The 26,214-nt window shown below is 49.2% G+C and overlaps 1 protein-coding gene across 3 annotated transcripts in view; it reads left to right on the plus strand.

Annotated features, from left to right (window-relative positions):
- INSR (insulin receptor) overlaps positions 1-26,214 on the plus strand; it is a 153,956-nt gene that overhangs the window by 69,656 nt on the left and 58,086 nt on the right. For all 3 annotated transcript variants that reach the window (XM_008151402.3, XM_008151403.3, XM_028160454.2), the window contains exons 3-5: positions 19,980-20,301; positions 24,638-24,786; positions 25,864-26,008. In XM_008151402.3, coding sequence (XP_008149624.2) covers positions 19,980-20,301; positions 24,638-24,786; positions 25,864-26,008 — 616 coding nt within the window. The remainder of the gene's footprint in view (positions 1-19,979; positions 20,302-24,637; positions 24,787-25,863; positions 26,009-26,214) is intronic.

The raw sequence follows: 26,214 nt of genomic DNA on the forward strand, positions 1-26,214 counted from the left end.
CACATTGAAAGGAAATTAGAAGAAATATTTTAATATCGCTATTTGCCCTTTCTCTATAATAGAAGTGTCAACCAAATTCACAATCAGCAATGACAGATCGAAACACATGCATGTGATTGGCGCCAGAGAGAGCTTTATATCTATAATAATAAAAGTGTAATATGCTTCCGGATGAAGCTGGGGCTGCGAGGGAAGCCTGGGTCCCGGGTGCCAGAGGGAAGCCGGTGCTGGCAGCCCGGAGAAGGAAGGCCTATTCTTGCACAAATTTCATGCATCAGGCCTCTAGTATAAAGATAAACTTGCTTAATTAGACCTGCTTTCTGATTTAGCTAAACTTTTTCCAGCCCAGTGAAGCACCCTAACTTCTCTTTCAAGTAATTGTCAGCAACGCAGCAGTAAATATCAACACGAAGCAGATTATTATTGTAGATCACACAGGGAGAACAAACGGTAAAATTCTTAACTGCAGCAGTGTTTGACTATATTCTGCTCAGTGAGAAAACCTGAAGTCATTTTCAAGGTCCACCATTTCTAACTTTTTTTAGTCGGGTCAAGTTTCTAAGCTTTCTAAATCTCCGTTTTCTGGCTAATGAAAAGAAAATAGGATTCCACCGAGTCTCCTATCTACCTACTCCAGGATCAAATGAGATGAGGCATGGGAAAACACTTCATAGACATTTGGTTAAAGTGTGAAATGTTTGCATCTGGCTATAAAGCAAGTCGTGTTTCTGGGCTGAAGAAACTGCAAGGAGGCTAATCGTTGCTAGGGAGAGGAAGCTGGGCGTTGCTATTTGACATCATCACCCAGGGCTTACAGTGACCATTTCTGGGCTGGGCTGGGCTGGGCTGTGGGCCGCATTTTGCACAATGGGGTCTCAGCAGTGTCAGCTGCAATTTGGTGGGCTGTCGCTCCAGTGTGGTGGTGGTGGGGCCTGCGTCCCACTTGGGGGAAGCCGAGTGTTGCTTTGTGGGTGCCAGGTCCACGGTGCCATTTCTCTGTAAATGGCCAGTGCACATCATGGCAGCTCCTTCATTGAGCGTGTGCCCCCTGGTGGTCAGTGCACGTCATAGCGACCGGTCATTCCTCTGTTCGGTCAATTTGCATATTAGGGTTTTATTATATAGGAAGGTGAAGCAGTTGTCTGTTCTCATACTTGATATGCACAGGATTGAATTTTTTGTGGGGCTCCCTGAGTGCTGAGAACACCCTAGACTTTGCTCTTGAATTAGAGTAGGCAGAGAAAGTAGTATTTAAAGATGGGGGTAGAGCAGGACATTCCGCATTTTACTCTGTAAATAATTCACACATTACAGTAAACCCTCAATTTTTCAGACGTCAATATAACAGACTTCGCATTTAATGGACAAAATTTCTGGTCCATATGTGATATGTGAAAATTAACACCCTGTTAATTTTAAAATTCTTTTAACCGAGATTTGCTTATATTTAACAGTTGTTTTTTTGTTATTAATTCACCGTTATTTTTAACAAATTTTAGTGAATAGGCCATATGTTGGGGGGAAAAACTGTAATAATTTCACCGACAAAATAAATATTACATATCTACAACTATATTCTCATATTTAAATCCAAGACTCACTGCTGGTAACGATGTTCGGCGAATGATTAGCATGTGATCACACCACCCCAAGTTTGGTCATTGGTTCTGTTGTTGGGTGGTTCTGTCTGCAGCAGGTTTAATGAGTGGGGCTGATGTTCTGGCTGCGCGAAGCCATGCCCAGCGTGTCATTTGTTTACTTGTGGTGACTGGTGAATGCCCGCATTTACTACACCTGTTCAGTATAAATTTAAAAGTACTGTATTACATATAGAAAACTTTTCTGTGAAATTAAACTTTTCACGCATATTTAATTTTAATTCCACAAATGTGTCTACGTAAGTAAAAACAGGTAAACTCAATTTTTTAACATTCAGAAAACCTACTATATAACAGACTTGCAGCTTTAATGGACACCCCCTTGCCCTAACTAGTCCGTTATATCGAGGTCTTACTGTATTTTTATCCTCAAACCACACGGATCTTCTATATGGAGTAAAACATAATGACTTTTGCAGTGTTGATCTCAACGTTTGCATACATGGAGAGCAGACGCCGGAGATTTCAAACGAATGTCTGGCTGCTGCAGGCTGCTGCGGCGAGGTGTGCGTGGCGCATGCGTTGCTCTCTGCGAGGTGTGCTCGGAGGAATTAAGCCTTCATGATTGAGGTGCTGCGCAGGCTCCTGCGGAGACCCACGTGGGCCTCAGGAAGGTGACGCGACCAAGCTCCGGTTGTGGGTCGTGATCCTCAACGCTCCTCCTACTTGCTCTGACCTGTTTCCGATTCTGTACAAATGCTGGATTTGAAGACTTGCATTTGTTCCAACGTGATGGTGGTGCGAAGGCACAGTTTAAACATGTTGTAAACTTCACCCTTGCTTCTGGCAGTCTTGTCTCAGAGAAAGGTGGGTGAACTGAACTCAGAAAGCTGCCACCAGCTGAACCAAGTCGTGTAGGCAAAAAGCATGCACTCATCTGAAGCGTACACCCTCTCTCGGACCCCTGCGTGGGTTATGAGTAACCAGCGCCTGCATCCGGGGTCCGGACTTTACATCCATTTTAGAGATCCCTGTCACAATCCCTCACGGCTACACCCCTCGGACACCCACTTCCACACAGCAAGCTTCAGGCCCTTTGCAAGGTCACGTGTCTCAGATTTTGTGGTTGTGTGTTTCGTAACCATTTGGCATGTGCAGAACAACAGTGCTGCTCTTATTTATTAGATGTATTTTATTATGTGTCACTGATGACGTGTTTGAGTGCTGTGACCTAACCCTGTTTTCCCCATAAATGCGGTGATTTTTAGGAATGCTTACGTAACAGAACGGACTATAGTTACTTCCCAGATAGTGACAGGGAGCTGAGCCCCAGCACGGCCCTGTAACCCAGCCCATCAGTCACCTTTAGACTCGGTGACCTACTCCCGAGCTCACTGGGAGCTGCAGGAAGGTTAGCCCGCGTGAGGACATGTTTAAAAGCAGTAGCTACTGTTCGTACGGCTCTGGGGTCTGGTGGTGAACACAAATCACAAGGGGCCTTCTCTCCTGAAGCTCACAATCCAGTGGGCCTGGCACTCAGTCAGCAGGTCAGCATTCAGATGGAAAGGATAACTTCAGGTGCTGATAAGTCCTACGAAGGAATTAAGTCTGGGTGACAAGATGAGGTGGTATGGAGGGGTCTCCTTAAACACAGAGAGATGGGGGGGAACCCCTCTGAGGCTGACATTCGAACTGAGACCAGAAGAATCAAGGAGAAGCTGCTGCGGGAGGCGCTTGGGGGCAGAGTGAATTCCAGGTGGCCAGAACCAGCACGTGCAAAGCCCTGAGGTGACCTAGTGATCTTTCAGAAACGGGTTTCGTGCCGGCTATTCTGTGCTGCTACTGCTGAGTCATGGAATGAACCGCACAGCATCTCTACAAAGTAGGTGGCCTCATGCTCTTCCATTTTACAAAAGGGGAAATGGACGTTTGGTGAAGCTGAGGTACCTGCCCAAGAGCTCAGAGTCAGGGAGCGGCAGATTCCACCTTGGATAGTATTCTCTGCCTTAGTCTCCAAACACTGGCACACTCTTCCCTAAATAGGAAACCAAGTGGGGTGTCAGGACAGCATTGCCTCCTGTCCCCCCATCAGGCCACCCTCCCTCAGCTCAGCAGCCTCCTCCTCCACCCCTCGTGGCGGGGTTGCTGGCTCCAGCACCAGTGCCTGTGCTTATCTGAACGGTTCACCCAGCCCTATCTTCATGGTTCCATGTTCCAGCTGTTGGTTTCTCACATTCATGATAATTGTTCTCTGAAGTTGGTCAAGGTTATGACGCTAGCGCGTGTCTGACCCCGTTTTGCGAATGCAGGGTTTCTATTGAGCTACCCAGTGTTTAATTTTCCAAAAGTTTCCTTCGTGGTGGTTGTTGCTCAGGAGAAGTGCATCCCATTTTCTCTCTGCACCCTGTGGAACTCTGTGAATAACGGGCAGCTGGGAATGAGAACTGCCAAGGGCACAGGAAGGAAATCCAGGGGCAAGTTTTTCAGAACCAAGACGCATCTCTGATCTTCAGATTTCCAAGTGGGGAACTCAGGGTGAGGCGGGGGCAGGAATTAGGAATCTACTGGGAGACCAGCCTTGCGGTTCCTCTTGGAGGCCACACAGGGTCACATGGCACGGGGTCAGTGACAGCTCAGAGGGCTTTGCTGTCTTTGCTGTAGACCAGTACCAAGAAGCAGAAGTTTATGAGCCAAACATGAGATGTTTTTGGGGGGGTAAAGAGCAGGAATGGAGGGAGGGGGGCGGGTCTTTATCATAAATCTTTTTATGTGCCCAAGGCCATGCTCCTTGCCCCTCTCCCTGCCGTAGCCCGGCCGGGAGATGGAACGGGGTGGATCCTGTTTTACTTGAGAGCTTTCTTTCTGTTGGTGGAGATTTCCCCCCCGCCCCCGCCGCCCCATTTGTGCCCCGTCCAGCTTTCTCTCCATGTCTGTGTTTGTGTGGTGGGACTTAGCTATACCTCTTGCTTTGGGTTTCACTCATTTTAGTTTGAGCCCAAAGTTGCTCCAGGCCCCAAATCCCAACCTTTTTCGGAGTTGCATAATCACAGGCCTCAGGGAGGAATGCGCCCAATAGCCCTCCAATTATGGTTTCCCTAGGAGGCTATTAAATCTTGATTTCTGAGAGGAAAATTGGGCATCTCCTGTTTTCCCTTTCAGCCTGCAGTGTTCTGCTTTGGTGGGTCAGCTCTTCTAGAAACGTCCAAGTGGTTTCAGAGGTGCCATTGGGAAGTGTGGTTATGTTACGAAGTAGTTGGGCTTCAGAGCACATCATGTGTTTTAGTTAACAGTGCCCTGGAAAATTCTTTCAGGCCGTTTCCTTTGGGGGAAGATGCGAGTGTGGGGTTGATGGGAACACAGAGAGATTTGGGACTCAGATAGAAGTGGACATGCAGACGTGTCTGGCTAGGGCCTTTGTGTCGGATTGTGGGCTCCTGGCTCCTGGAGAGCAGGGACAACTCCAGGTGCGTCAGCATCCCGTGCCTGGCCTGCCTGGCACAGAGCAGATATTGACTTGCATTTGTTGACTTGAATGGAGCACAGCAATGGGCTGGGTTTCCAGGACCAGCCATCAGTCCCTGGTCATCAGCGATACCAACTCAGTCATCCTCCCCCCAAAACCTGTCAGATTTGAGGAGTGACACATAAAAGTGGGGTGAACAGTTTCCCCAATAACAAACACCTCAAGGGGAAAGAAACGAACATTTCTTGGGGCATGGTTTAAATTTGGTAATTTAAACCCTCCCCACCGCACCCCCAGGGCAGGCAGGAGTTAGTTACTGCTATTGTATGGAGTCCAAAGCAGAGGAATGAGGTGGCTGAAATTGCTGCTGTGTTGACGCTTTTGAAAAATCCTTCTTGGGTTCTGCTAGGGGTCAGATGCGGTGCTGTGCTTGTTTGGGTCATCATTCCACCTGTTCCTCCAGACGGACCAAGGCACTATTACTGTCCCCATGCATACATGGGGAAACTGAGGCACAGAGAGTAATGTAATCAGGAAGTGATCTGCCTGACTCCATATCTCTTTGCCCTGCACACTTGGGTGATTTGAACTGTGTATCGCAGGTCTGATGGGAGAGCCTGGAGAGAATAGATTTGGACAGTACAGTTTCTCTGAGCCCATCATACTGTCCCCACCTCAGTCCTGGAGGCTGAAGGACTGGGATGTGGCCAACTGTCCCTATGTCTCTTAGCTTCATTGCATGGCACAGCTGGAAAGGGAAGCTGGGGGACTAAGACGGGCAGAGGGTTCAGCCAGAAGGTGTCATTGGGCTCTCTGGGTGTTCAATGCAAGAAAGAAACACTTTGGCTTTTACAGAACTACCTTCTGAGGAAACTAACAGCCTAGGCCTGTCACGGCCCCTTGTGAATTCACTCGGAGGATCAGCAGTTTGTACTAAACGTTCTTGTGCTGGTGAGCTGATGTCTGTCTGTCTCCCGGGAGGTGGCAGAACTGTATGTGCTTCTTACCAGCTTGTGTCCAGAGCTCAGAATGGGGCCTGCTACTCCGTGGGGTCTCAGGTCTGTGGACTGAGGGCACTGGCAGGAAGGCGGTGAGGGGACTAGTGACGAGATGTATTTTGCCACCTAGTAAACTTGTTCATAAAAGGGAGAGTTTGTAGTCAGGGAGCCTGTCTGAGAAGGTCGAAGAGTTTCTAGGGCACCTCCATGGTCTCCATGGTGCAGAAAACAATCCACCTGTGAGTAAACATTGGCCCGGGAGAGAGGGTGTGGGCATTGTTGATTCTGGTGAGGAAACACAATTCCTCTGTGGTCCTCGTCTGTATGCAAAAGAGGCTTCTTACCAATAAGCTTTCTCCCCATCGGCTGGCTTCCTTTGGTGTTGAAATGCTGCCCATCTTTTCAGATGCTCCCCAGCATCCAGTCTGATGGGAAACATTGGCACAGTTTCATTTTCCTCCATCCATTCCCCCCACGTGGGTGCAGGGGCTGGGCAGCTTCGGGAGAGGCGGAGCCATGGAGTTCCAGGGGGCACTCCCTGGCCGTTTGCTCAGGTGGATGGCGGGCCGCCCAGGGTCCTCAGACTCTAGTCAAAATAAACCTGGGCAGGAAGTGGGTTTTCCCCCCAAACCGGAGAACGCCACCTTTCCAGAATAGACTAGCAGGGTCCTGGGATAGCCAGGAGCCTGCTGACCTGCGGGTGACACGTGGAGCTTTCCTCTTTTCTAGAAGGAAAACCAAGCAGCCAGAGGGGCTTTAGGAACGAACTCAATCAGGGAAAAAGCCAAAAGGTCTCTCCCTCTGGTCACAGCGGAATTTGAAATAGGCGTGTTTTCGCTGTTTCCCTGTGTCTCCGCGGAAATTTGGTGCATTCTGGTGTTTGCTCTGGTCCTGTGTAAGCTGAGGGGATTTTCTCCGTCCCCTGTCACTGTGCATAAACTCTGTTAGTTTGTGGGTGTAGCAGCTCCTGGGAAACTGACTTCTGTCAACCTGTGCACATTGAAGGCCACCACGTACCTGTTATTAAAAAGCCATTGCCATTGGCCATGTGAGTGGACCTTTTTATAGTTGAGATTATCCCCAGGGAAACTCTCCTTTCAATCAGACCTTCCACAGCAACAGATTTCACACTCTGGACATTTCCCATCCCCACTTCATTGTTCCCATAGAGGCGCCTTTCTCTCCCTCTCTCTTTCTCTCTCTCTCCCCCCCTCCCTCTCCCTCTCTCTCTCCAACTCGAAAATGGTTATACCTAATTCCAAAAAGGACACAGAAAACTTAAACCTGTGGTTAAACATGAACAGAGAAAGAATGCAAATAACTTAAGGCAAAAGGCATCACTAAGGAGAAGGAAAGAAGAGGCAATCCTTAATGCAGGTCCTCTCTAGTACAGAACCAAACTCTAGAGAGCAAATTGTAGGAAATCCAGGGAACGCTGAGAAAGCGGGTTCGGGGTGGGGTGGCTGTGGTGGTAGTCGTGAGGACTCAAACACAGCCTCGATGAGGTAGATAAACCTCAATTAGGCAACAGGGAGTTTGAATAATAAGGTTGTTAAATAAGATCGTAGTAACAGATACGGATGGAACTTTGTACTCTGCAAACAACGCACGCCATAAAGTGCTCTTGGAATATTTAGAAAAATTAATCACCTGTTAAATCTAAAAAAAAAAACAACAAACAAAAAAGAAACGAAACCCACCCCCCGCAACCCAATGCGATACATTCCAAAAAGCAAGTAAATGTAACTGAAAATTGGTTTTTAAAAGCTTAACCAAACAGCCACGTGAGACAAACTCCTTCCACGTGATCATTAAAAACAAAACATGACTCTTAGCTTTGTTCAAGGAGGATCTCAAAACGGCAAATGGAGTGGAGAGGTGGCTGCAGAGACAAATGTGAGTGTTAAATGAGTATACAGATACAGGACAAATGACACAGTGAATAATGAGGCGTGTCTATACAGGAAGAAGGAAGTAATGAATTAACAGGGACTAATTAGAAAACCAACAGAACTGACAAATTCAAGAGCTGGATCTTTTAGAACTTCAGTGCCCAATAAGGAAGCAACCAGCCACAGGAAAATTCAGTATCTCGGTCACATTACCCAGGTTTTTAGCACTTGGTGGCTACATGTGGTTAGAGACCGCTGAATTGGACAGCACAGATAGAGAACTTTTCTGTCAATTCAGAAACTTTATTTGACTGTGCTGTTTTAGCAGGAAGAATCTATATAGTAACTAAGAAAAAGGGAGAAAAGGGAGGGGGAGAACAAATAATTGTGTGTAAGATTAAGAATGAAAATGGAGATGTAACTTAAAATCCATAAAAAATTGATAGAGATAGCTCTGATGATAAGTCATTTGGAAATGTTACTAAAATAATTTTGTTTACTGGTTTAAGTACTTATTTTATTTAATTATTTCCTTTTGCAAGAAATGAAGGCTCTGAATTTGCTCCCTCCCGCAAACAGCTCTGCCTGCGTGTCGTAAGGTGCACTCTTTGCCACCATTAATTTCTAAATAGCCTGTAAAATTTAAAGGGGCTCAAGAAGCAGAAAACCTGAAGAGACTGACACTCAACAACTTTGAAAAAAAGACTGCTGTAGTTAATTGCCTACAATGTGTGTGTATTATGTACACAAACGAAGAAAAACTTTAAAAATGTCCACAGTGAACAAACAGGGACCCACACACCTTAGCAAGAGTGGTTCGCGGGAGTGAACTGGGGTGTTTTGAGGCATAACTTAGCAACCACACCCACAATCGTGTGCAGAAGCCCTGACATCTGGACTCCACACCTCAAACCCAGATTCTCCAAGTTTGAGCTCCTCACTTCCTTGTCTGTAGTTTAAAGGTGGCAACTTGGGAGTCACCCAGGTGCTAAGACTCCATGACCTCACCTCCCTGCGGGCTTCCTCCTGTGTCCTGGGCCCGGGCCTTCCCCAGCCCTCCGCCAGAGAACCAGAAAATTGGCCCCGACGTGGATCTGGTGGTATCTTTTCCGGCTGGTTCCTCCTGCGGTGCGGTGTCCAGGTCTCTTTGCTCGCTCCCTGACCTTTTTGTCTGTCCTGGTCTCTCACACCTCTTCTCCCGTCCTTTGCCCTTCAACTCTGAACTGTTCCGAGCTCCCTGGGGATTCACGTATTTGCACGGACTGTCCCTCTCCTGCTGGGATAAAGCCAGTCACCTGTTCCCCATCTTTTCTTTCTTTTTCTGAATGAGCTTTATTGTGCACATACTGTGTGCCTTGCTTTGGGGTGCAGTAATAAGACAGACAAGGCCCTCCTCCCAGCCCACCCCCTTCACCGGGCTTACCTGTCTCTTGTGCCTCCTGGGGGAGCAGAGCAATCTCTCTCCATCCATTTCTGTATCCCAGTGCCTAGAAGGGACCAGATCCAGGTGGGCCAGGGTGGGGGCAGGCGAGTCTAACTCCGTGATGCTGCCTGCACCCCAAGTTTCCCCGGGGAGACCTGGGTTCGGGTTTTAGCACTGCTGCCAGCTGATCTGGCATTAGCAAAACAGCCCTCCGCTGCCTGTTTCCACGCCAGTAACGGAGATGGTTACTTGAATAATAGAGTTAATAAGAGCATATTAACCGATATGTGTTGAACACTGTATTATGCAAATGGAACCCACATTTCAAAGTGTATTCCTTGGGTGTGTGGGGGTTGGAGATCATGCCCGTTCGCTGCCTCGGTTTACTGGAATTGCAAATACACGTGCAGCACACAGGTTTGCCATCTTCAAATGCTCAGGAAACATTGGCCGGACTGAAGGACAGCCCTAAAAATATCCTATCAGCTTTCTTAAGAATATAACTCATGAGTATGGCCCTTGGTGCTCTGGGGAGTGGTGGGTGGAAACATTGGGGTGTAGGGTACCCGAGTGCACTGTCCCCAGAGTGCGGACCTTCACCACCCGTGATGTGGGTGGTAATGCCAGGTGACACTGGCGAGCCGCCCCCCTTCCTGGGCCCCACCAGAATGAGGCCGGGGACCAGGGCGCCCTCGGCCGTCCCCCGGGAACTGCCAGCCAGGCAGGCAGTGGCCCGGCGGTGCCCCATCTCCCCTTGGGCCACGCCCCGCGTGCACGGCCCGGTCCGCCCGGGGGCTGCTTGGGGCAGCCTGCGCCCCGGGCTTCTCCTTTCCTTTAACTTCTCCCAGAGCGCCATCCGGGGGCACCCTCGGCCCCTGGCTCGGGGGCCCCGCGACTGCCACCAGCGCAGCGCCAGCGGGGCCAGCGTCCCGCGCGCCGGGGCGGGGCCAGCGCCCGGCAGAGCGCCCGCCGATTGGCTGAGCCCGAGGGCGGTGCTGCGGCCGCCCCTCCGCCCGGCCCGGAGTCCGGAGTCCCGGAGCGGAGTGTGCGCGGGGCCTCCGCCCACGTGGCTGGCCCCGGGGGCGCGGCCTCGCGGGCCCTGGTCCCCCGCCCCGCCCCACCCCAGTTGCCTGGAACTGACCAATCCTGAGGCTGCCTTAGTGGGGCGGCCCCCCCCCCCAGGCGCTCCGCCCCCTTCCTGGCCTTCGCACCCCGGGTTTCGAAGAACTCCGCTGCTCATCCACAGCGCCTCTAGGAAGCAGTCCTGCCCGCGCTCGGGGGCGGAGGGAGGGCGTTGCCGCTGAAGGAAAACGGGAGTTTCCTGGCTTAAAGGATCCTCGCTCCCGCGCTTCCACTTGGGGATCCAGACCTGAAAGGGCATCTGTTGATCACCCAGCTTTCAGAGGTTCCCCATCCCGCTCCCCACCCCACCCCACCCCACCTGTAACTGGTTTGCTGGATTCCGGTTTCGGCAAGGTGCGGGGCTCCACCTTCAAGCCCAGTGTCCAGGCTGGGCTGGGAGAGAGAAACCTTTGAATGCAAACAAAGGAAATTATTTTCAGGAGTTTGTAAAAGTCACTCTCGGAGGGAGAGCTCTGACACTGTGGCGACTGTGTCTGCAGATCCACACGCAACTGTTCTGTTTGGAAGTTTCTGGAAAGCCATGATTTTTGGAATAATATGTCTTGAGGGTTTTTTTTCTTTTAAAACTCCAGGCTTTGGAAAGGAATGTAACAAAATGTTAATAACATGTCATGCTATGGGAATATTAATAGGCGGGGTTTTTTGTTTTGTTTTGTTTTGTTTTTAACCATACCGCTTAAGAAAAACCAAACGGATTGAATTTAGAAGGCAAAGAAAAAAGGGGCTGTGTTTTTTAGGGGCTACGTTTGTCTCTCCTGCTATTCCTGCTGTCCGTCACCAATAAGGAATTCTCCTGGTCTGGGCTCCAGTCTAGGATCGCCCTTGGTCGTCAGCCGCCCTGACGGCTGGCTTTGTAATAAGGCAGAAATCGGCCGAAGATCCCGAGTGAAAGCTCTCCTTGGTGCCTGTCAGCTGTTCTTACACAATCACTGCTGGAACATTCAAGGATAGCATTACATAACTGATCAATAACTTTTATTAATTGTCTGGCAGAGGCTTTTAGAAAATGCATTTTCAAACATATGTCAGTTTTAAAAGGGCACTACACACACATCATCAACATCCACCTGCGCTCTCCATAGGCAGTCCGTGGCACAGTTCTGTGGCCCTTCCAGAGGGACACATATCCCGTTGTGTTTTTCTCACCTCCCCCCCACCCCCCATTTTAAGATATAATTTCCATACAGCAGAATTCACCCTTTTTGGTGTAAAGTTCTGTGAGTTTTAACTGTATAGCCATGTACCCACCACCATAGTCAAGATGTGGTGGTTCCATCCTCCTCGGAAACTTCCCTGTGCAACCTTTGCACTCGGCACCTCCTCAGTTCTAGCCCCTGGTCGCCACTGATGTGTCCACTGTCCCTATAGTTTTGCCTTTTCCAGGATGTTATATAAATGGACTCACACCGTGTGGAGTTTTAGAGACCAGCTTCATACCCCTTTGTAATGTGTTTGAGATTCATCCACGTTGTTGTGTGGATATCGGCACTTCGTTCTTTTTATCTTGTTTCTCTTTTTCACTGCTCAGAAGGGCTCGTTGTGGAGGTACAGCGTTTGTCCATCCCCCAGTGAGGGGCGCTTGGGTTGTTTCCAGTTTGCAATGATGTGAATGTAGCCACTGGAAACATTCCCGTATGTGTGAACATATGTTTTGTTTTTCATTTCACCTGGGTAAACCTTTAGGTTGTGTGGTAAGGATAGGAAGTATATATCCTTGACTTTATAAGAAACTAGAGGCCCGGTGCATGAAATTTGTGCACTGGGGGGGCAGGGGGTCCCTCAGCCCGGCCCGTGCCCTCGCACAGTCCGGTACCCCTCAGGGGATGTCCGACTGCCGGTCTGTTCCATGCTTCCATGCCTCTGTCAGTCTGTTCCATGCTTCCATGCCTCTGGACCTATTTTGTTCATCAGTTTATTTTATTCATTAGATTTTACATATAAGAGAGATCATGTGATATTTGTCTTTCTTTGACTGGCTTATTTCACTCAGCATGATATTCTCCAGGTCTCTCCATGAAGTCTCAAAGGGTAAGAGATCTTTTTTATTTTTACAGCTACATAATATTACATTGTGTAAATGTACCACAGCCATTTTTATCCATTCATCTACTGATGGGCACTTGGGCTGTTTCCAGATCTTGGCTATTGTAAATTGTGCTGCTGTGAACATAGGGGTGCATACATTCTTTCCGGTTGGTATTTTTGGATTCTTAGGGTACATTCCTAGAAGTGGGATCACTGGGTCAAATAGCAGTTCCATTTTTAATTTTTTGAGGAAACTCCATACTGTTTTCCAATCTGCATTCCCACCAGCAGTGTACTAGGGTTCCCTTTTCTCCACATCCTCGTCAGCACTTGTTTGTTGATTTGATGGTAACCATTCTGGCAAGTGTGAGCTCATGGTAGTTTCAATTTGCATCTCTCTGATGATTAGTAACATTGAGCATTTTTTCCTATGTCTCTTGGCTATTTGTATATCCGCTTTAAAGAAGTGTCTATTCAGGTTCTTTGCCCATTTTAAAATTGTATTGTTTGTCTTTCGTTAAATTGTATGAGTTCTTTATATATTTTGGTAATTAACCCCTTATCAGATGTATCATTGGCAAATACTTTCTCCCATACAGGGGGGTTCCCTTTTCATTTTGAGGCTGGTTTCTTCCGCTGAGCAGAAGCTTTTTAGTTTGAGGTGGTTCCAATAGTTTATTTTTTCCTTTGTTCCCCTGGCTCTAGGCGATGTATCTGTGAAAATTCTGCTACATGAGATTTTGCTGCGTATGTTTTCTTCTAGGATTTTTATGGTTTCATGACTTACATTTAAGTCTTTTATCCATCTTGAGTTTATTCATGTGTAGGGTGTAAGTTGGTGAGCTAGTTTCGTTTTTTTGTATTTGCCTGTTCAGTTTGCCCAGCACCATTTATTGAAGAGACTGTCTTTACTCCATTGTATGCTCTTGCCTCCTTTGTCAAATATTAATTGAGCGTAATGGCGTGGGTCAATTTCTGAGGAATCTGTTCTGTTCCATTGATCTGTGTGCCTGTTCTTGTGCCAGAACAAGCCTGTTTTGAATACAGCGGCTTTGTAATATAGCTTGATATCTGGTATTGTGATCCCTCCAACTTTGTTCTTCTTTCTCAAGATTGCTGTGGCTATTTGGGGTCCTTTTTAGTTCCATATACATTTTTGGAGTATTTGTTCTAGACAAGTGAAATATGCTATTGGTATTTTAATAAGAATTGCATGGAATCCAAAGATTGTTTTGGGTAGTATGGGTATTTTAATGATGTTCCTTCTTCCGGTCCATGAACACGATATATGCTTCCACTTGTTTGTGTCTTGTTCTATTTCTTTTTCTAATGTCCTATAGTTTTTCACGTACAGGTCTTTTACCTTCTTGGCTAAGTTTATTCCAAGGTATCTTATTTTTTTGTTGTAATGGTAAATGGGATATATATATTTTTTAGTTTCTCTTTCTGAGAGTTCATTATTGGTGTATAAAAATGCCATCAGTTTCTGGATGTTGATTTTGTATCCCGCTACGCTGCTGAATTCATTTATTTAATCTAGTAGTTTTTTGGTGGAGTCTGCAGGGTTTCCTATATACAATATCATGTCATCTGCGAATAATGACAGTTTTCCTTCCTCCTTTCCAATTTGGATGCCTTTTATTTCTTCTTCTTGTCTAATCGCTGTGGCTAGGACTTCCAGCACTATGTTGAATAAGAGTGGTGAAAGTCGACAACCCTGTCTTGTTCCTGTTCTTAAGGGAAACACTTTTAGTTGTTGCCCATTGAGTATGATGTTGGCTGAGGGTTTGACATATAGGGCCTTTATTATGTTGAGGTGTGATCCCTCTATTCCTGCTTTGCCGAGAGTTTGGCATTTTTATAGATCACCTTTTTAGGGACAGCACCTTTGGGTGGGGTCCTTGCACTTCATTCAGAGGGTCCAGCCAGAGTGTGCTGACACAGCAACCTCTGCCCATTTCACCAATTGATTTAGAGTCAGTCAGCAATCTTCTCAGCAAAGTGTAGTGAAAATGCCACTTGAGGTGAAAGTTTCAGGAGGGCAGTGGCTGCACCTGCTAGTGGGAATGGAGGCCAGGGGCTTTTGGAAACTTTAGGGGCGAAATGAGAAGAAATTAGGTCCAGCAGCCCACGATAGCTTGGGGTGGGGGGCGGAGGTAGGGGGCTGATGGATGGACTGACGGGGAACCTGTGTGCTTGGAGGGGAAGGCTGGTGCTTGCCGTATCTGGGGAGGTCTGGGTACATCTTCCCTGCACGCACAGCACACACCTGGCCTCGGGGGGTTGGCGGCTCCTGGGTTGCTGGGCATTTTCCTGAAAAGGCTGCTCTCCTGTTTTGCAGAAACAGCGCCGGGTGGTGGGCCTCTGAGGCTGGGACGCCTTTGGTGTCTGGGGCTGGACGCAGGGCTAGGAGCATGGGGAGAGGAAATCAGACCTGCCTTCACGGGGGCTTTTTTCCGTCTTGCATCACTCGTGGTTTTCTTAATTCAGTCTGAGAGGCCACCCTGAGTGGCATTTCTATTAAATAAGATTAAGTACTTGGAAACAGAGTGGGAGAGACACACAGCTTATCATTTTCAACGTTTAACTTCCTTCAAAAGTTAAAAACAGAATTCAGGCAAAAACACACAACACCCCAAAATGGGGAAGAATACCTGTCATTTTTTTGTTAATCTTCACCTGAGGATATGTTTCCATTGATTTTTAGGGAGAGTAGAAGAGAGAGGGAAAGACAGAGAGAAACATCAATGTGAGAGAAACACATCGATTGGTTGCCTCCTGCACGAGCCCCCACAGGGGCCGGGGCCGGAGCCGGGGCCAGGGCCAGGGCCAGGGCCAGGGCCGGGGAGGAGCCTGCAACCAAGATACATGCCCTTGTTTGAAATCAAACCCGGGACCCTTTGGTCAGCTGGCTGACGCTCTATCCACTGAGCCAAACCAGCCAGGGCACACCTGTCACTTTTTTAACCTTTTGGTGAGGGGTCAGCAAGATGGTAAAGCCAACGCTTTGCAGTCACTGAAAGGGGATCGCAGAGTTAGATAAAGGCGGCTTAATGTCACACGAACAATAAAACTGCCATTGGGGGAGGTTATCTCTTCTCCTGGGTAAAATGATTTACAGCAGATCCATCTGTAAGTTGACATCTGCCTTCCTGGAGTCTAGGCCTAATAGAAACAGTCAACCAACCACAGGTACGTCTTACTGGGTAAAGGGTTGGCAACTGCTTTTGTAAATAAAGTTTTACTGGACACAGTGGGTGTGGGGCTGCGTTCATGCTACAGCCACAGAACGGACTAGTTGCGACAAAGACCACATGGCCTGCATATTTGCTTTGTGATCCTCTGCAGAAACAGTGTCCCCGCTGCCGTGCTGGAGAATGAACTCATTCTCAGGTGGGCCTTCTAGTCAGGCCGCAGCGTGACCTATAGAAGCCCTGTGGTCAGCCTTCGGCCTGTTTGCTGCTGTTGCATCGTTTTCTTAGCATTGTCTGGTCTGGAAGGCCTTGTGTTTGGAAGGTTCTTGTTAGGTCTTTGCTGATGCCTCCTCTGAAGTTAAGGACTGACCCTCAGGTGCAGCCCCAGCTCAGGAAATAGGCCCTCCCTGCTCTCACATAGGACCTCGCAGCGGGTGGGGTCTCTGTGGGCCTAGATCAGCAGTCACCAACCAGTGGTCCGCAGACCACCCGTGAGGTCCGAGAGGTTGGCGACCGCTGCCCCAGATCATTGTTGTCTGCCTTCTATTTATTGCTTCCTGCCATTGAGTATCAGCCCTGTGTCCTTGCAAAGACAAGACAGATCATTAAGGATGATGATGATGATGACGATGACGACGACGACGATGACAGTAATACCCGCGATAGCTAACTGATATCACACCTACAGCGTGTCTGTCCAAGAACCCAGCGCTTTACCCATATCATCGCACTTAGTTACAGGAGTCAAGGGACTTTTATAGACAAAACCAAGGCTGCTGTTGGTTCTTTAAAGAAACCTTCATGGTGTTCCTATGTGGCAGCAGGTGCTACGTCACTGAAGCTAAATTCTCATCACACTTCCCTCTGGGCTGCATGGACCCTGGGGTTGACTTTGCCAATTTTTAGACCCAGGAATATCAGAGGCAGAGCCAAATGAGGGAGGCTCCAGTTTGGGCCCTGCTGTATCTGTGAAATGGACATAATATTATTTATCCCCTCCCTGCTGGGGTCTCTGTTAGAATTAAGTAAAGAGCCTATGGGTGGTGGTATGTGAACCCTAAAAACATGACACAGATGTTGGTGGGTTAACCCCCATCCTGCTCCTGTTATAACTTCTTACTTCTTTCTGGGTCCATGGAGAAAATCAGAACATGCACATATGCATAGGTTTTCCATATTTTTGCATGTGGTTTTTCAGGGTGTTTGTGGAGCTCCTGCAACTGGGAATTCTTGAGCCATCAGCTAGAAATCGGGGACTTGGAACTGTCCCAAAGTCCTTCCTTTTGCCTCCTCTCCGTCATAATTGAACATGTGTCTACTGCGCTCCTGCTGGGTGCAAGGAGGGGCAGTACAGTGAATGGTGCACACGTGGCCCTGCCCCCTAAGCCTCTCTAGTCACTCAGCAAGCACCAAGATCTTTTCAAGAGTGGTAAGCGCTCTAAGAAAAACATCACAAGATAATATGCCAGGATATGGTTTGAGAAGGAAGGAGTGACTTTCACTGGGGAGGTCAGGGGAGGTCTTTCTAAGGTGTTGAGGCCTGACAGGTGAGAAGGAGCCAGTCGTGGGAGGATAATGAGTAGGGTGCTCTAGCCAGCACACGCAAAGGTCCTGAGGTTGGACTGAGCCTGGGTATGTGAGCGCAGAAAGGAGACCGGGGTGGCTGCCGCCTGGGGCTGGGAGGACTCGGGCCGGCAGGCACGAAGACCACATGAGACCTCTTGGCCTTGACAAGGAGTTTATTTTTATTCTCTAAGCCTCTGCTGTCCAATGCAAGAGCCAATGGTCATAAAAATTAAAATGGAAATACAATTAAAGGTTTGGTTTCTCAGTCGAAACTGGAAACTGTGTGGACTCTTGGCAGGAATGTAAAGTGATACAGCCACTGTGGAAAACAGCACGGTGGTTCCTCAAGAATTTAAAAATTGAATTACCATAGGACTCAACAATTCTACTTTGGGGTATAGACATAAAAGCATTGGAAGTGGTCTCGAAGAGAGAGTTGTACACCCATGTTCACAGTAGCATTAGTGACAACGGCCAAAAGGTGGAAGCAACTGAAACGTGTGGTTTCTCGTGGCATTAACCACGGTGAACAGCCACAGGAGAGAAGTGGCTACCGTGTTAGCAGACAGCACACAGACTGAGAACATTCCTGTCGCCACAGGATGTTCCATCAGACGGTGCCCCTCGTGTGTAAGCGGGGCTTCAGAGATCACTTCCGCTCCCTGGCTCCGGGTCCACTCGGGCCGTTGGCTGCAGCAATAAAAAGCCTGAGGGTTTGGAGTGAGGAACACTCTTCGGTGTCCAAGCCATGTTTCGAGACATGCAGGGAGGGAGTGAAGCAAGCACCTCTGAGCACAGGCTCTGCGCTGCCCAGGTCTGTCCAGCCACAGGGAGGCCCTTTGTCCGTGACAGTCTGGGAAGGGAGGGCTGGCCATCAAGGTCCAGGCCACGTGCCGGGGGGCTGAAGTCCAGGAGTAACCGGGAAGCAGTGAGCAGCGAGACACTGGGAGAAAGGGGATGTGTAACGAGCTGCCGGAGGAAGCCAGGCCAGGGCCCCGCCTGCAGTGGACACGCTCAGTTGCATTGAACCAGAACATGTCTCCAGCCACGAAATCCATGCACAGCCTCTGCCCCGTCCCCAGGGCCTTCCCTTTCCTGCCATCCGTCATCTCCTTCAAGTCGCAGCAGGAATGTTACCTCTCGTCACCTCTGGCACAGTGCGTGTTGCATATCCAGTGACACGCTTGTGTGGCTGAGTGACTAGGATGCCTTCTTCATGAGGCTGTGTGCTCCCTAAGGCGGGGCCTGCGGCCCTGCAGTGTCTAGATTAATGTGCGCCCACGTCTGTTGAAGCAGTATGGGACTGTTGTGAATTTGCTTAACCTTCTTGTGCCTCAGTTTCCCCCTTTGTAAAATGGAGACAACCATATATCTGTTTATCCCAGTTCTGCAGTTGTGTGCTAGAGCTGGCTTGCTGGAGCCAACTGTTTGATTTTCAGGAAATTTGCGAACTGGTTGTTAAGCTATGAATTACAATTTAAATAATATAAATTTACAATTAAACAAGTTAGGTTAAAATCAAAGGTAATAAATACTCAGAATTCACTGCATCCTAATGATCTCACTACAGTCTTCTGTAAGTAGTCCCTTCTTATCCATGGTTTCTCTTTCCATATTTTCAGTGACCTGTGGTCTGAAAATATTACGGAAAATTCCAGAATGAAGCAATTCATAAGTTTTAAATTGTGCGCTGCTCTGGGTAGTATGAAATCTCTTGCCATCCCACTCGGTCACTCCCGAGATGTGACTCACCAGTGTCTCCACCATTTATATGTTCCCTGCCCGTTGGTCATTTAGTAGCGGCTCGATGATCAGATAGGCTGTTGTGGTATCGCAGTGCTTGTGTGTAAGTGACCTTATTTTACTTCATAATGCCACATTCACATAGCTTTTATTACAGTCTGTTGTTATAATTACTCTATTTTATTAGTTACTAGAGGCCCGGTGCACGAAATTCGTGCATGGGTAGGGTCCCTGGGTCTGGCCGGTGAGCAGGGCTGATCGGGGCCTTCCTTCATTCCACGCTGCCCCCTGGTGGTCAGCACACATCATAACTCCCGGTCTCCGGTCGAACTCCCAAGGAGACACTTTGCATATTAGCCTTTTATATATATAGATTGTTGTTAATCTCTTATTGTGTTTTATTTGTAAGTTAAACTTTATCATAGGTATGTATGTACAGGAAGAAACATCATATCTATAGAGTTGGGTACTACTCAAGACTTAGGCATCCACTGGCGGTCTTGGAATGAATCCCCCATAGATAAGGGAGGGTGGCTGTATTTATGCTTTTGAGGTTATTTGCTACTATTCAGTCTATATGGTGGAGGTACTGTTTATGCTGTGGTACCATGTATCTCTCACCAGCTCCATGTTCAGTAACTTTAGGTTGGTGGTATTTACACCATGGAAATGGGCAGATGCTACAGGTCAGATCCTTTCTTACCCCCTCCCCTCTCTCTGAAGTGGTTGTTAAACATTTAGGGCACACCATGGTTTGGGGGCTTAAATGAGTTCGTGCTTTTGTTAATGGTTTTGTGCCTGGGGCCCAGCATGTGCTGTAGAAGTGAGGCTGTTGTTACTATTTTGTTTCGCTTGCTCTCCCTAATCTAGCACCGCTGTTCGTGCAGACAGGAACTGGGCAACCCATTGACCAGCTGTTTTTTTCTCTCCCCAGTCTGCCCGACCAGCTGTAAGTCGCACGGCTGCACTGCTGAGGGCCTCTGCTGCCACAACGAGTGCCTGGGCAGCTGCTCTGAGCCCGACGACCCCACCAAGTGCGTGGCCTGCCGCAACTTCTACCTGGACGGTAGGTGCGTGGAGACCTGCCCGCCGCCCTACTATCACTTCCAAGACTGGCGCTGTGTGAACTTCAGCTTCTGCCTGGACCTGCACAACAAATGCAAGAACTCGCGGAGGCAGGGCTGCCATCAGTACGTCATCCACAACAACAAGTGCATTCCTGAGTGTCCCTCCGGGTACACCATGAACTCCAGCAAGTGAGTCCCGGGTGTGGGTTCTCGGCGGGAGGGGAAGGAATGTGGGGGCTGGTGAGGGGGTGCCACCTGTTAAAATCCAATGAACAAAATAAACTAACAGGCCCTACCCGGTTTGGCTCAGTGGCTAGAGCGTTGGCCTGAGGAATGAAGGGTCCCAGGTTTGATTCTGGTCAAGGGCATGTACCTTGGTTGCGGGCACATCCCCAGTAGGGGGTGTGCAGGAGGCAGCTGATCGATGTTTCTCTCTCATCGATGTTTCTGACTCTCTATCCCTCTCTCTTCCTCTCTGTATAAAAATCAATAAAATATATATTTAATAAATAAGTAAATAAGTAAACTAACGAACAAAATGGAACCGAAGCATGGATACATGGAACAGACTGGCTGGTGCCTGAGGGTGACTGGATGAGGAAGGTGAAGGGATTAGTTAAAGAACACATGTGCGCACCCCCTGGACACGGACAATAGTGTGGTGAAGGCCAAGGGAGGGGGAGGGGAGGGAGGAGTGGGTGGAGGTTGGCAAAGGGGGCGGAAAATGGGGGCAATTGCAATAATGTCAACATTAAAAAATTTTAATAAACAAAACAAAAAATCCTGTGTGAAAACCCAGAATCCATTGCTGTGGGCGAGGGCGCTGTGATGACCTGGGGGTGTGCCTGGGTGCCTGGGACCCATGTCGGCCTCCTGTTTCGGTCCTGGCCTTCGCAGCCGAGTCCACAAGCGGTCTCTGTAAAGGGCCAGAGTGAGCACTTTGGCATCTTGGACACGTTGTTAAAGCGTGGAGCTCAGGTTTTTTCTGTTTCTTCTGGTCTGGAGCTGGACAGTGCGTTGAGACCAGCCCAGAGCACGAGGAGGAGGAGACTTGATTCCCGATTATTCGCAGGGCTTTCTCGTGCTTGGAAGCGGTTTTCTTTCTCGGTTGTGAGTCAGATGTGCTGTGCACACACATTGCAGACTCTTTGTTCATCGTGTGAGCTTCTCAGAGGAGCTATGTTGGTTTCTTGGGGCTGTAACCAAGCTTAAAAAACCTGGCTCCTGGATTTTGTGTTGCGGGTTTGAGAAAACCCTCCACAAAACATCACAAAAACAGATCAGAAGCAGGCGCTCACCGAGGAGCATCGAGCTGACCTGCTCACCTGGAAAAGCTTCCTCTTCAGATCTGAGAATTAGCCAGATGAGAGTGTTCTGGTGGGAAGTTTTATTTCCCGAAAAACAATCATTATTTCAGTTCTCATGAAGCTCTCTTCAAATGTTTGTGAAACCTGCAAGTACAACATGCTTTGTTTTATTAGTGGGTTTTTTTTTTGTGTTTTTTTTTTTTTTTTACAAAAACCTGTTACATGGCTTTGTTGACCAAAAATAGGCAACTATAAGTCACTCTGCATGCCAGAAAGACCCTTTTCTTTTTCTTTTTTGGGCCAGTTCATCAGTAAGGTTGGGGAAATGACCATATTCCTTTCGATTCCTTTTTGTTTGTTTTTTAAATTAATCTTCTAGGAAGATGTTTATTTAGAAGACATTGGCTTTAAATAGAAGGTATTCTCTCTGAGAAGCCCAGCAACCTTCCTTGATGTTCTCCTGATGGTGTGGTGGCCGCTGGAGCCCACGCCTCAGGAAATGGACGCTGTGTCCCGCGACCTTCGCTGCATGAGAGAGGGCAAAGCAGCGGTGCTAATGACGACTCATTATGGCACAATCTATTTCGAAGGTTTTGAAAAAAATTAATATTTTTTTCTTCTGAAGCTTTTAAAAATAAAAGATGTTCTTAGGAAATACGTTAGTCCTATCACATTTTCTAGTGTGGTTTGATATCAAATAGGACCAGATATGCTTTCTTCCATTCCGGTGGCTTATCCAGAAATAGTCCTTGGTGTTTCAGAGCAGAGGTCTGGGGGCACAGGCAGAGTCGTGTGGTCACTCTGAGACGCCTGCCGAGAGCAGTGTGTGCTCCCCGAGATGGGGAGGACTCGGTGTTTGGGGTGAATGTCGTGTGTCCCAGTTCCCTCCCCATCGAACGCTCTGCCCCTGGATCTTTGCCCGGCGCCCTCCTTCTTGTCCAGGTCACAGCTTGTAAGTCACCTCCCCTGAGAGTCCTTCCCCGTCTGCCCACTTTGTCTGGATTCGCCGTCCAGCTGCTTTTCGGCGCATCACTCGGTTTTCACTCTTTTCATGGCTTCTACCACAGGCTGATATTGTCATTGTCAATTTATTAATTTTCCTCAACCCCACCGACGGCTTCCCCCGGGTATCGGTTAGCTCCTGCTGCCTGGGAGAGCAGCCCAGCACTTCGGACCTCACACTCGGGATTGCTGATGGCCGATGGAAGGTTTGTCTGACGTGGGCAGGGCCAGCCCTGACCGATGGCGTAAGATAGCCAGCCGCTCACATCTTAGATGGGCAGCGGGGCCTCTCTCCGTGTGGTTCCCGTCCGGGCAGCCAGGAAGGGCATGCTCCGGTGTGCGAGTGCTTTTCAAGCCTCTACTGACACCGCATTTGCTAATGCCCCATCGGCCGGAGCAGTCCATCTGGCCACGCCCCGATTCACCGGAGGAGGACACAGACCCCGCGTGATGGGAAGGCCGAGCAGCACGCGTGGCCATTGACAACGTCCCCAGGGAGAGTCGGTTGTTTTGTTCCTCGTGTGCCTGTGCCCTGGAGCCGGCATCGGCGGGGGCCAGAGTGTAAATATTGTTAGTCTGAAGGCCTTATGGCCTCTGCTGCAGCTACTCGGACATGCGGGCGTGAGGATAGCCACGGAGGGTCCATAAACCGGTGGGTGTGGTTGTCTAGAACGTTCTTTGAAAAACAGGTGGCCGTGGGTGTGGCATGCGGCTGCAGTTCGTGGATCTCCAGCTTAGAGTGTCACCTGTCACAGTGCTCAGTGAGTAGTTGTAGGACCAACAAAAGAACAAAAGAATTGTTTGGTCACAATTCCGCGTGCACCGCAGCTGTGCTGGCGCCACGGTGCGCGCTCTGCCATTGGACACGAGCCTCCTGGAGTCAGTACCGAACCACGGGATGAAGACTCTGTTCTCCACAGGACTGCCCTCGCTTCTGACAGCAGCCACACTTTGGGGTGCTTAGGCCACCCACACTTCTGATCCATCGATTGGCTATGAATCTGGGGGCTCCCACAAACCCTTTGGGTTCAGTTATTGGCTGTAACAGCTCACAGAACTAAAACAAAGCTGTCACACTTTGTGGGTCCCGAGCCTACTGATGGTACCCCCTCCTTTAGGAAGGCGCACTGCACACCCATTCCTTGGAGGGAGCTCCATAGACATTCCCCCACCGGGGCCCCTGCTGATGGCTTGACTGGCTCTCATGGTTCTTACTGTGATCACAGGACACACTTCAAAATGAAACCACGAGGGAACTCTGAGGAACAGGCTTGTTAACTCACAGGTCCTGGTGGGGACCTGGTACGGCCCAGGGCCACAGAACTAGGTCCTGGGGTGGCAGAGGGAAAGAGCGAGGGGGTGGGACCTGGGCTCTGCCTGTAATAAGTCTGAGGGTGAAGCATCTGCCGTTTCCTGGTTCTCTCTTTATTGTCCAATTTAAAGCATAAGACCAGGAATTAGGGTGCAGGAAGGGGGAAGCAGGGTCACCCAAGTAGTCAGGTGTCTGGGTCGCCCGGGGCTTTCTGCCAGAAGGGCCTTCACGGGTGGGAGGAGCTGATGCCCTCGCTGGTGGTTTACGGCTCGCTGTGCCAGAGGCTGGCCTTGTGTTCATTCCAGATGGATGTCCCCGAAGTGGTGCCTCAGCAATCAAAGCTCAGTGCGCGGCATACACTACATGCACTTAGGGTCACAGCTTTGTTGTTAAGGGTGCTGGTAGGGTGAGGTCTGGTGACCCCAGGAGCCCGTCCATTCGGGGTAAAAGTGAGTCCTGTCTCCACAGGGTAGACGGAGAGCCTGTGTCCGTGGGGTTCAGTGAGTCCTCTCGGTCTGGAGTGCAGCAGGAGCCCTGCCGTGTGGGGGAAGAAGCGTTGGTCCCCTGGTAATGCTGGGGACCTGCTGCCGCAGGGAAGGGCGTAAGCCTGCCGCTGCAGGGAGTGGCTTCTACCGGGGCCCTGTGGCCTCTTCCTTCTGGGGACAATGTCTGGAGACACGTTTGGCTTTCAGTCTCTGGGTGGGAGTGCTATTGGGGATCAGTGGGAGAAGCTGAGGGGTGCTGCTAACACCCTCGATGCTCAGGACAGCCCTCCCAATGGAGCGCCCTGGGCCTCAGACGTTAGCAGTGCTGTGGGCGTCACTGGGGACCCTGTGCAACGTGCGTCTGCCGTGTGGAGCGGGTCCTGTGTACCCTGACCCCTCTTTCTTCGCTTTTTACTCAGCTTGATGTGCGCTCCGTGCCTGGGCCCCTGTCCCAAGGTCTGTCACATCCTGGAAGGTAAGAAGACCATCGACTCAGTGACATCTGCCCAGGAGCTTCGAGGATGCACCGTCATCAACGGGAGCCTCATCATCAACATTCGTGGGGGCAGTGAGTGCGGGGGGGTCCCGCTGGGGTCCGGGGTCCCTGGAAGCGGAGAGGGAAAATGGTCTAGACTTTGCTTCCTGCTTCCTCGGCGATTGGAGGACTGTCTTGAGTGGTTCCCCAGGCAGTGGAGCCCCCGCCATTTGTTACCGGACCTGTAGTTCATCGCTCCTCTGGTCCCACTCTCCCTGCCGAGATTCTCATTTCCCACATTCGTAGCCGGGACATCAGGAATTTGCATTTTTAACCAACGGCGACATTCCCTATTGCAGGTCTGAGGACTGTGTTTCCAGAAATACGGTCACAGGCAAAAAGGCATTCCTTTGCTTATGTGTTCAGCAGACATTTGCGGAATATTCAGTGAACAAGGCAAAGTCTGTGCATGACGCATCTTGCAAATAAGCAGATCACCTTACGATGGGAACTCAGGCAGTGGTCCCACTATGAAGGAAAGCACCGTGTGGCCATGGAGGGGGTGGGATGGGTACCCTTTTCTTATAAAGCGCCATGTGATAAATTCATTCAGCTTGGCAGGCCAGAGGGTGTCTGTTACAATTCCTCAACTCTGCCCTTGTAGAGAACATGTGAACAAATGGGTGTGGCTCTGTGCCAATAAAACTTTATTTACAAAGCAGACTGGGTTTGGCCAGCGGACTGGAGTTTGCAAACCTCTGAAGCGGAATAAGAGGTTGCTAATTGAGACGAGTTTCTGGTCAGAGGAGCCACGCTTTGAGTTGGTAATAGAGCGAACCAAGCTAATAGATGGGAGAGAGACGTTCTGGGCAAAGAGGCAGCCAGGCGAAGTCCTGAGGCAGCGTGTGCCTGGTCTGCTGAGGGGCCGGTGCGGAGGCCCCGGGATCAGGGAGCAAGGTAGGAGATGAAGAAAAAGCAGCAGTCACTAACTTAGGGATTTGCTGACCCCGTAGTAAGGACTTTGGATCGTATTTTAATTAAGTGTGACTCATTTTGAGCAGGATATGTCAAAGTCATCTTCAGCTTGTAATTTCACTCCTCACTATGGGAAATTAGAGGAAGATTAAAAGATTTCTGTAAAACTCACTGGGTATTTTCTCTTTTCCTTAGACAACCTGGCAGCTGAGCTGGAGGCCAACCTCGGCCTCATTGAAGAGATTTCAGGGTTTCTGAAGATCCGCCGTTCCTACGCGCTGGTGTCGCTCTCCTTCTTCCGGAAGTTACGCCTGATTCAGGGGAATACCTTGGAAATTGGGTATGTGGACCTGATTCCATGTCTACGGCCTGAGCACTAACTAGGAAGTGTGTGAGTTATAAAAAGTTAGGGGTTTTTGCCAAGACATGGAAACAACCTGAGTTTCTATCTGCAGATGAATAGGTAAAGAAAATGTGGTATGTGCATTTGTATATACGGGGAGTATTATTCAGTTGTATTATTCATAAAAAAGAATAAGATGCCGC

Source organism: Eptesicus fuscus, chromosome 6, assembly GCF_027574615.1.
Source record: "Eptesicus fuscus isolate TK198812 chromosome 6, DD_ASM_mEF_20220401, whole genome shotgun sequence".
Lineage (NCBI taxonomy): Eukaryota > Metazoa > Chordata > Mammalia > Chiroptera > Vespertilionidae > Eptesicus > Eptesicus fuscus.